Consider the following 13,253-nt stretch of genomic DNA (forward strand, 5'->3'; position numbering starts at 1 on the left):
AGTTAATTTTTAGGTGGGAAGCAGAGTTAAACCATCAGGCAGAGGACACGGAAATTGATTTGGAAGAATGAGAGGACTCGGTGTCGGACCCAAGTCTCTCAAGAGGAAGGTCATCCCAATATAAACAGACAATCTATCTTTACTAGATAATGAAGAATATAGTAGCCAAAGCCTTGGATAACCCTCTTTTTTATTCTTCCAAGATTGATCATGGACTCCCGGAAATTCATAAGGAATTTCAATTGATTCAGTTCCAGATCCGACAACAAAATGCCCACCTCGGTGACATTGAGAAACATATTCTATGTCTCCCTCAAACAAAATTACCTGGTTCTAGTGTGAAGGATCCAACTCCAGTGGATTCATATGATGACTAGTAGCTTATTTTGATCAATTTTGGCTTTTAAATTTTGCAATAGAAGTATTTGCATATTATGCTATCCGATTTTAGTTATTTAGAATGTAGAAGGTTTAAAGATACTCAGACATATATAGCTTTGCTACATTGTCTTAAACTTTTATGTTTTTGGATGACTTATAATGTAATTAGGTGGCCAACAAATCTGGTTTCCCATTAGATAAGTTGAGGCCACCTAACCACTTGATTTCTAGTCTGTCTTTTTTTAAAGAAAATTAATAAAAAAGATATTGCCAAACTTACAAAAAAATTATAAATATATTATAATTATAAAAAATAAAAATAATATATTTTTATTTTTTTCCACTGGAAAAATCGTAATCTTTCATTGACTTAGAAAAAATACATATTGTAGATGCATTTTGCATATGCTGTATGTTCTTCTGCCACATGTGGGTAGCTGTATAGCTATTATGTCTGTTCAAAAGCAAAAATCATCACGCAGGATGTTCTTTGTTATCAGTTATATATATACATATTGCCACGCAGGGCTTCAGTTTTTTAATTTTTATCATCTATGTACAAAAAAGTTCCAAAAAGTATCATTTTCAGATCTGTATCTCATGGGCTGGCTGCCCTGTGATAGTGTGCATCTATGTATGGCCGGTGGTAGTATTGGTATGCATTTGTTCCTCGCTGCTCCTGTATCATTCACTCTCCTCTGGGAAGTGTCATGGCCTCCTTGGATAGTTGGTCGGCACTGCTGTTGTGTTCCCTGTAGATATGTTGACAAGTGATGTCAATAAATTGTGCCTTCAGTAAATTAATATCATAAAATAATATATTCTTATATTTAAAATAGTTTACAATTTAATATTTAATATCTAATGATATTAAATTAAATATAAAATAATATACTTTAAAAATAATTAAAAAACCATTTATAGTAACTTTTTAAAATAGCAATAAATTATTCCATATATGTAATCTTTTACAAAGATTCACAATGATGCAAATGATCAAACAATTATTTAAGCAAATTGTTAAATTGAAACAAAAAATGAGGAAATTGACTTAACATAGTAAAAAGAGATGATAAAACTATTGGAATGGAACTTAGGTTTTTTAATAAATTACTACAAACACTGCCATATCATTTTTAATATCAAAAATATAAATAATCATTGCTTTCACTTAATTTAATGTATTGAAAAGATAATAGTTATTTTAAAATTGTTAAATCCAAAAACATTAACACGTTATATTATATTTTATTTAATTTTAATAAATATTTAAAATTACTTTTTAAACATTACATTTAAAAAATGACAATATCAATATATCCCCATTTGACTTTATTAAATGAATATTAATTTTTTAATCCATAAAATATATACGAATATGGTTTCAAGTTCATTTTCATAATGGTGTTATAATAGTTTAATATATATTTTTTAATTGATAGAAAATCAAATCCATAAACCTGAACAATAACCCATAAACCTGTGAACAGCTCAAATGCACCATCATCAATGTTTAGTCGCTCAGCTAAAAATCTACAAGGTGGTCGCCCTAATGATCTACTCAGCCCTTATGTTTACCTTTTGCCCTCATGATCTAGTCAACATTCTATCTACCTTTTGGATCTGCATATATAATTTTACAACTTTGAAGTGATAGGGTTCTTTCTCACAACTTTACACCTTTACAAAGTTACGGAATAAAAAACTTCCCACATTTTTAGGATTCTGAAAATAGAAACCATCAGTTCAATATTTAAAAATTACATAGCTCAATCAAGCTTCAAGTACAATCTTTCCAATGCAAGATTCTAATCCATAAAAGTGTATTGTCATTATTATAAACTACAGTCCAGTCCATGTATTTTCATTTCATCTGTCAGACGAGTCAATCACTTTACATTGCCAAGCAGGCCGTAATTCTTTGACATTTGAACCAGAGTTATCAAGAGTTGACATTACATTGCCAAGCACACCGTAATTCTTTGACATTTTAGCAACAGTGATCAAGAGTTGACATCTATCCTCGAAAGAAAAAAATAATATTACAACTGGTCCATCCATTATTTCTAAATTCAAAGCAAGATTAAGAACAACTCACATCCAGAAATCCTAATAAATATCTTCGTCATGAATGCGATTTTCTTTGATCTTCAACAGCCAGGGCAGCACTTGGTTCATGCTTGGACGATTCTCTGGTGTTGATTTGGTACACAGCAACGATATCTTCAATAAACTTGTCATCTTCTCCTCTTGCTCTTCAGACACATTCTGTAACAGGAGAGGATCAATTACACTAATTAAGCTCTTGCAGTCCTTGAAAACATTTTCTATCCATTCTGGCAAACTGTTGCCTTTTTGGTCAGAAGCAGAAGACGAGCTAGGAAAACTGGTGGGCCTTTTCCTCGTCAATAATTCCATGAGGATTATGCCAAAGCTGAACACATCTGCGCTGGGAGTCACCCTCGCCATATATGCAAACTCTGCAATTGCACACAATGCATCTTGTTCACATTGATTGTTGGGTAATTTAAATATTGACATGTTTATGATATAAACCAATGAGTATTTTTAATTTGATGGTCGATTTTTGGAATATTTCAAAATAGAAATAAGTAAGTTCTATTTGGGCATTTAACTGGATTGTGACTTCTAGAAATATTTCGAAACCGAGATCCATTCCAGAATATTTCAAAAATCCACAATCCACATAAGTTCAGAGTAAACGAAAAACATATGATGCTAAAGTTAATGATAGGTTAATCTTGCCAGGTGCGACGTAGCCGATGGTCCCAAGTTGAAAATCAGACAACGTCCCTTGGCTTGCTTCCTGCTGGAGATGGATCCCAAGCATTCTAGCAGTACCAAAGTCGCTCACGTGAGCTTCAAAATCTTCGTCCAGGAGAATGTTTGCAGGCTTCAGATCACAGTGGACGATGGGGAAATCGTAATTCTCGTGTAAGTAGACCAATGCCTGAGCTATAGATATGCTGATACTTAGACGCTTTGATAAATCCAACTGAGCTGAATGCCCCTCCCCTGCATCCACGCTATGCAGAACTGCATCTAGATTTCCATTTGGCATTAACTCCATTACTAAAGCCTTTAACCTGTTATCCCACGCATACCCGACCACTTTTACAAGATTTCGATGCCTGATACGAGCCATGGTATACAGCTCCCTCTTAAAACACTGATCCAGTTCCTTGGAATTTTCCATCTTCAATATTTTCACAGCCACCACTTTGCCATTTCTTAGTACACCTCGGTACACAGTGCTGATAGTGCTGCTTCCGATTATGTTACCAGCACTGAATGACTCGGTGGCCATCTCCAAATCCCTTTTTGTAAATCTCTGGATCAATGGCTCTCCAGGCATGCTGATCGACAGTTCCTCAGAATTGATATTATTTTTTCTTCTGCCCCTGTAACAAAGAATAAATGCAATGCAAAACAGTAAAGAGATTATTGCACTTACAATAACTGAAATAACCACAACTGTGATGGTATGCCGTGGACGATGTTGGGAATGCAACACTCCGAAACTGGAGGAATTGAAACTTTTCAAGATGCCAACTGGAGGAACAGGGCCTTCGAGTTCATTGCCAGAAAGATTGAGGGTTCTGAGGCTTGTTAAATTCCCCAACTCCACCGGTATTTTTCCAGAGAGCATATTTGAAGATAAATCCAGACTTCTTAATAACTTAAGTTCGCCTAATTCCGCGGGTATCTCTCCTTGTAAGTGATTATTTGACAGATTTAGAAATTGCTCCAAGTTCTGCAGACGCGACAGAGCCACAGGGATCTGACCTTGCAGAGTATTTCCCGACAGATCGAGTCCCTGAAGACCAACGCATCCGGCAATAGAAGAGGGGATTGCTCCCGAGAGATTATTGTTAGACAAATCCACGAACTGCACCATTTGCATTCCTCCCAGCTCAGATGGTATTGAACCACTTAATAGATTATTAGATAAATTGAAATTTATCTGCAATCCCCTTAAACTAGCCACAGATCTGGGTATGGAACCTGTAAGCTTGTTATAAGAAATGTCCAGATTCTGGAGTCTAATGCACTTTCTGAGGCTTTCCGGGATAGGACCACTGAGCAAATTGCCAGACAAGCTGAGCAAATTCAGCCATTCAAGATTTGATATTGCCTCTGGAATGGTACCTGAGAATTGATTCCAGTCAAGTTTGAGCTCTGCAAGCTCTCTGCATCCAGTTATCTCGTTTGGAATTCTTCCAGTCAAGTAATTTCTGTCCAAGAACAGTCGTTGAAGGTGAGTGAGGACACCCAGTGAAGGAGGAAAGGGGCCACTGAAACGATTGCTTCCGAGGTCCAGAGAATACAAATTTCTAAGACTGCCAAGCTCGATTGGAACTGTCCCTGTATAAGAATTATGATGTAGTGAAAGCAGCTCCAATTTTTTGAGCTCGCTGATTCCTTTCATGGAGCCGCTGAAGTTATTTCTGGAAATGTCAAGCTTTCGAAGGAGTGAGCAGTTATACAACGTAGCTGGAACCTCTCCAGACAAGAGATTATTACCGAGTGACAGAAAATTAAGCATGCTCAACTTGCCAATTTCTGGGGGAATTTGTCCTGTCAATTGATTGTTAGGTACTGAAATGTTAACAAGGCTGGAACAATTGAAAAGGCTAGGAGGAATGGAACCAGAAAGTTGATTGGAAAAGATGGTAAGCTTTTCTAATCTAGAGAGCAACCCTAGACTCTGGGGAATAGGTCCCGCCAGCTGATTATTGTAGAGAGCCAGAGTCGTAAGATTAGAACAGCGGCCTAAACTGGGAGGAATCCTTCCCGTTAATTTGTTAACGTGCAAGTGTAGAATTTTCAAGGATGGGAGAGATCCAAGCTCAGCTGCTATGTAACCAGTTAGTTGGTTGTCTGAGAGATCGAGTCTAACCAGAGATTTACAGTGTGATAAAGCAGGGGGAATACCCCCAGATAAACCATTTGTATAAAGCAACAAGACTTCTAGTTTAGAAAGAGCCCCAATGTCTTCTGGAATGGTACCGGTCATCTTGTTTTTATGCAAAGCAATCTGTACAAGGTTTCTGCATGAGCTGAGAGTGGAAGGAATGGTGCCCGTTAAGGCATTGTCAAATAAATCCAGATACTGTAGACTTGTGACATTTCCTAGCTCGGGAGGGATGGAGCCTTCAAGGCGATTTACAGACAGATCCAAGGCTTCTAAGTCGGTGCATTTTCCAAAGGAAGGAGGTATGCCTCCCGTGAGCTCATTAACATAAGCAACAAAAAGCTGTAATTTTACCAAATTCCCAATATTCACAGGGATTCTACCTGTAAGATTGTTGAATGAAAAACTTACAGCTGTCAGACTGGTGCAGTTGCAGATGCTGTCGGGAATGCTTCCCATCAAGAAATTGTTGGCGAGATCCAGAGACTGGAGGGGAAGTCCACCCAGAGTGTGAGGAATGGTACCCGTCAAAGAGTTGTTAAAGAGCTCCAGATCGATAAGTTGGGAGCACAGAGCGAGCTGCGGAGGAATAGCGCCATGGAAGAAGTTGGACCTGAGGTCTAGTGAAGCCAAATAAGATATATTTGCAAGAAACGGAGAGATGAGGCCTTGGATTTGTGTCTCTGGTAAGCTAATGGAGATAACGTTGTGGAGGGCATCGCAGGCCACACCGGACCAATTACAGTGATGAGCAGAAGCAGTCCAATCTGCTAAAGCATTCAAGGGGTCACTGGTGATTGATGCCTTGAATGCTATGAGACCTTGGAGATCAGCTTCGCTTCTATTTGTTGCAACATACATTGGCAATATTTCAAGAATCAGAGCGGAAAGGAGTAACAACACCATAAAAGGGGAGGCCGACGATCCCATTCTTGATTTGCAGAACTAAAGTACGAGTTTGAGAGAACACATATAGAGTGTATATATATGCAGAGAAAGTAAATATATCGGACGTTGCTCCAATTGGCAAGTGGGTTTGTCATGTCTAGATAAATACTGAGAATTTTGGGAAATCATTGACATATGATCAGGATTTTAGAGACTTTAACGCTGAACCATCACAATCAAGTGGCTGGATTCCAAGATAATGAGAGAGAAACAAAAGGCAACTTGTGTAAAGTGACCCAAAGTGGGTTGTTATGAATTGTGAAAATCTGAAATTGTAAAAATCTGAAGAAGGGAGCAAAGCTGCCCATGAGTCAGGCCACTCAGGAGAGGATCAGATTCGTCTTTTACCAATGATAACATAAAGAAAGGTACCATGCCCACCAGTAACTATGGGCGTCCAGCAAGACCATCAAGACCTGTGGGTACCTGCACTAGGCGGCTCATGGAGAGCCGCCATTCATGACCAGCAAAGATATCGTCTGTCAGTAAGTGAAAGTTTTGTTTTTATTCTCTGAGAAATCTAGTTTCATAATGGCTTCCTTCACACTGCTCGAGAAATATGATGCGTACTTGCTTCTCACAACATGATAATTTTGCAAGACCTTTATATCAGCAATAGATTCCATAGTTAACCAATGGTTCTGTGTTTCTGATGGATTTGCATCTTACGTTGTAATTTTCAAATTGTTATGATTAATCACAGGATACATTCTACATTTTGCATTTTATGTGTTAATTTTGTCTACTCTTCATTATATTTGTACTAAAGTTTTGGAAGTTTTCACATTTTATCGATTGATTTTACTTTCATTCACTATTACAATGCTTTTAACTATCATAATCTTTTAATCACATTGATCCATTAGGGTCATTTTGGTGCTCAGCTCTATTCACTATTACAATGTTTTAATTAAAATAATTTGTTAATCACATTGATCCATTATGATCACTTTGTGGTTTGCTTCATTGCACCAGAAGGTACACTGGGTAAAAAGCATGTTTACATATTTTTCATAGCGAAAAGTTAGCATGTATCTAGTCACATTTATCTATTATAACCATTTTGGTGCTTTGCTTCATTGCATTATAAAGTATATTTGCTAACAATCATTTTTATATATTTTCCATAGTTTAAGTTCAGTGTGTATCTTGGTGTTAGATGCCATTTAATATGATCATGGATAGTGTACATGCCTAATTCCATAATTGTCAGTGTAGGTACTTTTATTTGATCCATTGATTAAAGTAGAAAACAATCTTGATAAGTTTTTAGAAGTATAAGGCTAACCTAATTCTCTAGGTCAACATTTTAACATACTTAGAACAATGGAAAAAGGTTGATAACATTGGATTATATCAATATTAATATAAACACTATGTATTTTATTACTGATTAATTTTTTGTAAATAATTTAAAAAAAACTCTACTTAATTTTAAGAAGAATTTCAAGGAATTGTGCTCTGGGTTTTTCATGATACATTTATTTCACATGGACCAAGCTCATTTGGTGCTAGAAACCCTTTCAAAGAGAAAATTAATTGTAATGTTCTTTTGTTGAAAAAGAACTTTGATGCTAAGCCAAGACAAATAATGAGTAGTTTAACATGCCTTAAATATTATGTAAAGTTGGCAATAATAATGTAGAGAAAATCAAACTCATGATGATAGAGATTGACATATTGATGGTAGATAATATTTTTATGGAGGGTGTTGACCATTTTAAGAAGAAGTTATCTACCACTTCAACTCTAAATTTGCAAGAGAAAATAGAATAGGTATAATATCCTTGTTTTGACCACTAAATTATCATGTACTAATAATGCATTATTTATAATGAGGTGAATCATGTGTCCAAAGTCTAGCCAGTTGTGTTGAATTATAGTGACCTACAACTGAAAATATGTGGAATTCATTATAATCATTCGGTAGGGAACATGGGCACACTCTCACTAAGCATGCCCCTCAAAGAAATTGCACCACCTCATGATAGTGTAATCCCCCCAAAATCCATTAAAGTTTGTTACAGTGGTTGCAACTTTTAGCCCTTAAACTAAGTGTGATGCATTATTTATCTTTTCTTTCATCCTTTAAGTTACGTGTATTTACATTATTTGTAAATTCTTCCATCATTTAAGTTATGTGCACTTATTTTATTACTTCTTTTAGAGAATTTAAGTTTTAGTGGACCCTTTGTTATAAATAACATATTTGGCCACATGAATAAAGTTAGGCAATTTGTTTTGATCTCTTCTATTTATGGGTATTTACTATTTATTTCTAGGTTTATTATTAGATTAATTAGGGAACTTCTCTCTCTTTCTCTCTTATTCAGATCTCAAGCACAATCCACCTTATCATTTGGTATTAGAGTTGGAACTTGGGCTTGCTCCCTTTACACAAGATTTGGCTTCATTAAGGTTCATCCCCCACCCGACAATTCTTGCATTAATCTTCTTATTGTGGCTCAATGCCAACCAAACATTATTCTTTTTAGTAGCATTTAGTAGTTTTGGTTCTCTTGGCCCAATGCCCACTCAACCTACTCAATTAAGCAATATTTGGGTTTTCTTGGAGGCTATCATCCCAACCCACATACAAAAAACTTGCAAATTGAACTCTTTTAGCTCTAAATCATCCCTATTTTCTCATCTTTATATACGACTAGGTTATTTTTGGTAGCCACTCCCTCACCCCAACAATTGTCCCTTGCAGATCTACTTTTAGGTTATCTTCTAATACTCATCTACAACAAAATGTTAGGTTTTTTTTTTGGGACACCCTCCCACCCTAAACACTTTCTTGACAGACAATGTTTTTAGCATTCTCCCTAGTTGTCTCCTTAGCCTAGTGTTTTTCTTATTCTTTAGAATTCATTTCTTCACTACAACAAATTGACACACCAGCATCTCTCTCACATAATGGCCCTTGGTAGAGATCCCTCTCTATTTACCATAGCCTAGAAATTGGCTAATGTTTTCATAGAAGCATTGTGTTGACAACCTAGGGATCTCCCATTTGTCATCCAATGGGGTACTATAATTTTTTTGCCACAAATACATTAAAATTTTGCATTAGGGGAATTTTGAGGTCTAAAATGGGCCTTCTAAGGAAATAATAAAATAAGATTAGATTACATCAACAAATTTTAGAAGGAAAAAAAGAAAAAACTACTTTTTCAACTCGTATTTTCAACTTATCTCCCTATGTGTTTACTCAAATTTCAAGTGGGAACACTCGTTGGATGCAGAATTTGATTCCTCATCCAAAGATTACCCATGTTGCATACTTTTGATGGATCTTGCTACACGGAAAATGAGAAATACATGAAAAATGTGATTGCAATCACATTTTTTTTTCATGTCTTTCTTATTTTCCGTGTAGCAAGATCCATCAAAAGTATGCAACATGGGTAATCTTTGGATGAGGAATTAAATTTTGCATCCAATGAGTACTACTGCTTGGAATTTGAGTAAAACATTAGGGAGATGAGTTGAAAAAATAGTTTTATTGTTTTATTATTTTTTAATATTTTTACTTTTTTACTCCAAAAATGGTGAATCATCCCCCAGGGTTGACATCATCATCTTGAATCCTATTGGTTCTTATAAAGTTTATTTTGGTTTAACAATTTTCTTAGGAGGCCCATTTTAGACCTCAAAATTCCCCTAATGCATGGTGATATCTTGGACTATTGGATCCACACTCTAACTACATATTGTCAAACTAAATTTGACATGACTACATAACAACTTTCTTATTGCTAACAACAACTTAGAAGGACTTACCTAAGCATAGTGGAAATCTCAATCTCCCTCTTCAGAATATGGCATTGAACTTAGAAGGAACAAGCCACCAATGGCACTTCAAGATGCATCACTAATAGAGATGATGTATACTAAACCTTAAGAAGGAATTTTTATCATCTAGGTTTTTTTGTCAAATTTAATGCGCATGTGTTGTAGTTGTGCTAAGTTCTAGGTTAGAGTATACAATAGAACAACAAGCTCTTCACTAAGTGTAGATATCAACTACAAATTAAGGACTTCAAAGAGGTACTTATCCTTAAATTTAATTTTGGTTTAAGGGTAGAATTTTGTAATGAAGTAGCATTGTTTGAGAATGTCTCCATAGACCAAGCCTTTATCTTCTCCCTTGTTATGAAGTGAAAATTAGATAAGAACCCTCACTTCATTCTGTTTAGTAATCCTAATCCTAACTCTAGACCTTCTCCAAATCCTCATTCCCTTAAACAATGTATCCTATTGACCCCCACAATCTAGACCTCCCTCTCTTCTTGTCGTAGACATTGATGCCATTATTGTAAGAATCCAAACCATATTGCTACAGAGTGTAAATTTCTATAGGGAAAATCCATATTTAAATCCCTATGCATGAAGGAGAAAACCTTGGATTATTTTGAGGCACACCAATTTCTCAACCCTTCTCATGATGTATCTCTGGAATTTAAACACCTCCAAATCATTAAGTTTATTCTATACTATGTTAATATCTTTTCTCTACAAAGTCATATATTTGACCAAATTTTGATGTGCCAAGTGAAATTTATATTAAATTTCCCAAAACATGTTGATTTTGGGTCCTTTTCAAAGAGTGGACTTGTGCGGCATGTGACATATTAAATTTTTTAATATACTTTTGAAATTTTAACATGAAACACTCATTAGGGGATCCTTGAAGTTGAAAATGCGTCTCCTAAGGAAAATGATAAAATAGTAGTTAAAACAATAAAATAAGAGATATGAATTTTTCAAGGGAAAGAAAGAAAACTACTTTCCTTTTCTTGTATTTTTTACTTATCTTCTTATAGGTTTACTCAAATTTCAAGTCTAAGGACTCATTGGATGCAAATTTAAATTTCACATCCAAAGATTACCCAATTACATACTTTTCATAAACCTACAATGAGATATACTAGAATACACATGTTTTCATGTATTTTTAGTATATCTCACTATGAGTCTATCAAAAGTAGGTAGAGTGGATACTTGTTGGATGCAAAATTTAACACTTGAAATTTGAGTATAACATATAAGGAGATAAGTCAAAAGTATGGGAAAATAATTTTCTTTCTTTCCCCCAAAACTATTTTCCCTTATGGGGGAGGCAAAAATGGGAGGGCTTTTATTTATCCCCAATGGAAAAATTGTATCTCAATTTTCTTGGGGACTTGGCCGAGGACTAGTAATCAGGTTAAGTGTCTAGATTTATGGAAAGGATTGGAAATAACTATTGATAAGGAAATTTCCAAACTACTAGTCATTGGAGATTCAATGCTAGTCATATGTCAATTGACCAATGCCAAGAAGGCAATTTGTTTTGAGTCCTCTCCCCTAAATAAAAAGTTCCTAATCTCCACCTCCTGATTTGAACAATTGGACTTCATCCATGTGTACAGGAAATTGAACTCAATTTCCTATGTGTTGGTTAAAAAAGGTGCCACCTTGGGCCAAGGCAAAATAGAATTGGACCATAAACTTAGCAACTTCTCAATCCCTTAGCTATGCTGGGTATTCTATGATGCAATCAAGTCAGATGGGGAGTGGATCCTATCATTTCTCGCCACTCTTTAAGCATGTTTGTAATCCCTAGGAGTAATCATTTCTTAATTAAAATGATCATCAAAGATAATTTCTGTTAGTATGGGATGTAGTTGGCCCCCTTTAGCATTTTCCTTTTCTTGGCTCATCTTTAGAAGTGGAAGGGCCTTGGGATTTGGAAGCCCTTCCTTTTCTGACCGCAGATCCACAAGACTCCTCCCTGATGTCCTAAAGCAATTTACAAGTGGCATATGATATTAATTGTCTTCTTGACTGGGCCTATTGTCTATTTTTGTTTCTCTCAGTGGGATTTGTTGTGGATCTCCTTGGCCACTAATTGTAGTTTACTGTGCAGTGAAATGGAGTTAATTCAGTTGTCCTATGATATCCCTTTGACGTTGATTCTCTATCCTGATGAGGTTTTGGAGATGGCTCTGTATTTTTTGTTGCAGTTTCGTTCGTGGCACGGTCTCGACCCTGTCTATATATTGAATCTATCATCCTATCAATTTATTCAAATATCCCCTTTCCATGCAGGTCCATAAGTGAGAAAAGTTGTCAACGGAGTGTTAAATAGTTGGTTGTTGGGTCCTTGTTTTAAGATGGTAGATAATTCGGCTTCCCGAAGAATGTCTATGTCAGCATAGTGCTCGACAATATTTTGGATGCAACTCAAGCATTGTTTGTTTCTATACAAAAATTGGAGGATATGGTAGACAGGAAGAGGTGCTCCTTTCAGCTCTTTTTGGAGGTAAAATTATTAAGACATCATACAAATATGGAGAATTCTCTTAAAATATTGTGGGATGAGGTCCACTCCCTTTGTTCTCATGTGTTTGCATTGGAGGTCTCTAGGAATGACATTATGTGGTAGGATTTGGGAGGGCTTAGTTCTAGTGTCGTTATGGAAAGGAAGAGAAACCATCACTCAAGAGGGTCTGAAGCTATTGGTCAAGGTCATTGTTGAGGTTCCTTGTTTGAGTTATTGGGTGGTGTTTTCCTGGGTGATGTTTGATGTTTCTCATTTCCCTGTCCCATTATGATATTATTTAAATTTGGCTATATTCTTGGGTCCTTATGTAGACTTTACATTGGTCATGTATTCAGTATAAGAAGGTTGTTAAGTCCCTATAATAATAATGTAGCCCCCTTATTGTTATTATTAGATTGTCCCCCTTATTATTATTGTTGTGCCCATGTAATCCCCTATTGTTGTTGTTGTGCCTCATAGAAGCCCACTATTGTTATTGTTGTGCCCTCACATTATTATTGTTATGTAGGCTCTTATTATATTATGACCCCTTAGACTCCCATATATACCAAGTAGGTCTTGTCATTTGTGACGAGAGTTAGTATTGCTGCAAGGATGCTGCAACTCCTGGGCTACCAGCTTTACTTATCAACCTGGGGTTCGTACAAACTTGGAGGT

The 13,253-nt window shown here is 36.0% G+C and overlaps 1 protein-coding gene across 1 annotated transcript; it reads right to left on the reverse strand.

The window, feature by feature from the left end:
* Positions 1-2,177: 2,177 nt before the first annotated feature.
* LOC149144074 (uncharacterized) lies at positions 2,178-6,359 on the reverse strand. Its single transcript, XM_089448031.1, has 2 exons — positions 3,148-6,359; positions 2,178-2,861 (listed from the first exon to the last, which is right to left on the reverse strand). Exons 1-2 carry the CDS (start codon positions 6,245-6,247, stop codon positions 2,491-2,493), a joined length of 3,471 nt encoding a protein of 1,156 aa, XP_089304157.1. The 5' UTR covers positions 6,248-6,359; the 3' UTR covers positions 2,178-2,490.
* Positions 6,360-13,253: the final 6,894 nt, after the last annotated feature.

This window comes from Pinus tabuliformis, chromosome X, assembly GCF_031772625.1.
Source record: "Pinus tabuliformis cultivar Carrire ecotype Pingquan chromosome X, CPIR1, whole genome shotgun sequence".
Taxonomy (NCBI): domain Eukaryota; kingdom Viridiplantae; phylum Streptophyta; class Pinopsida; order Pinales; family Pinaceae; genus Pinus; species Pinus tabuliformis.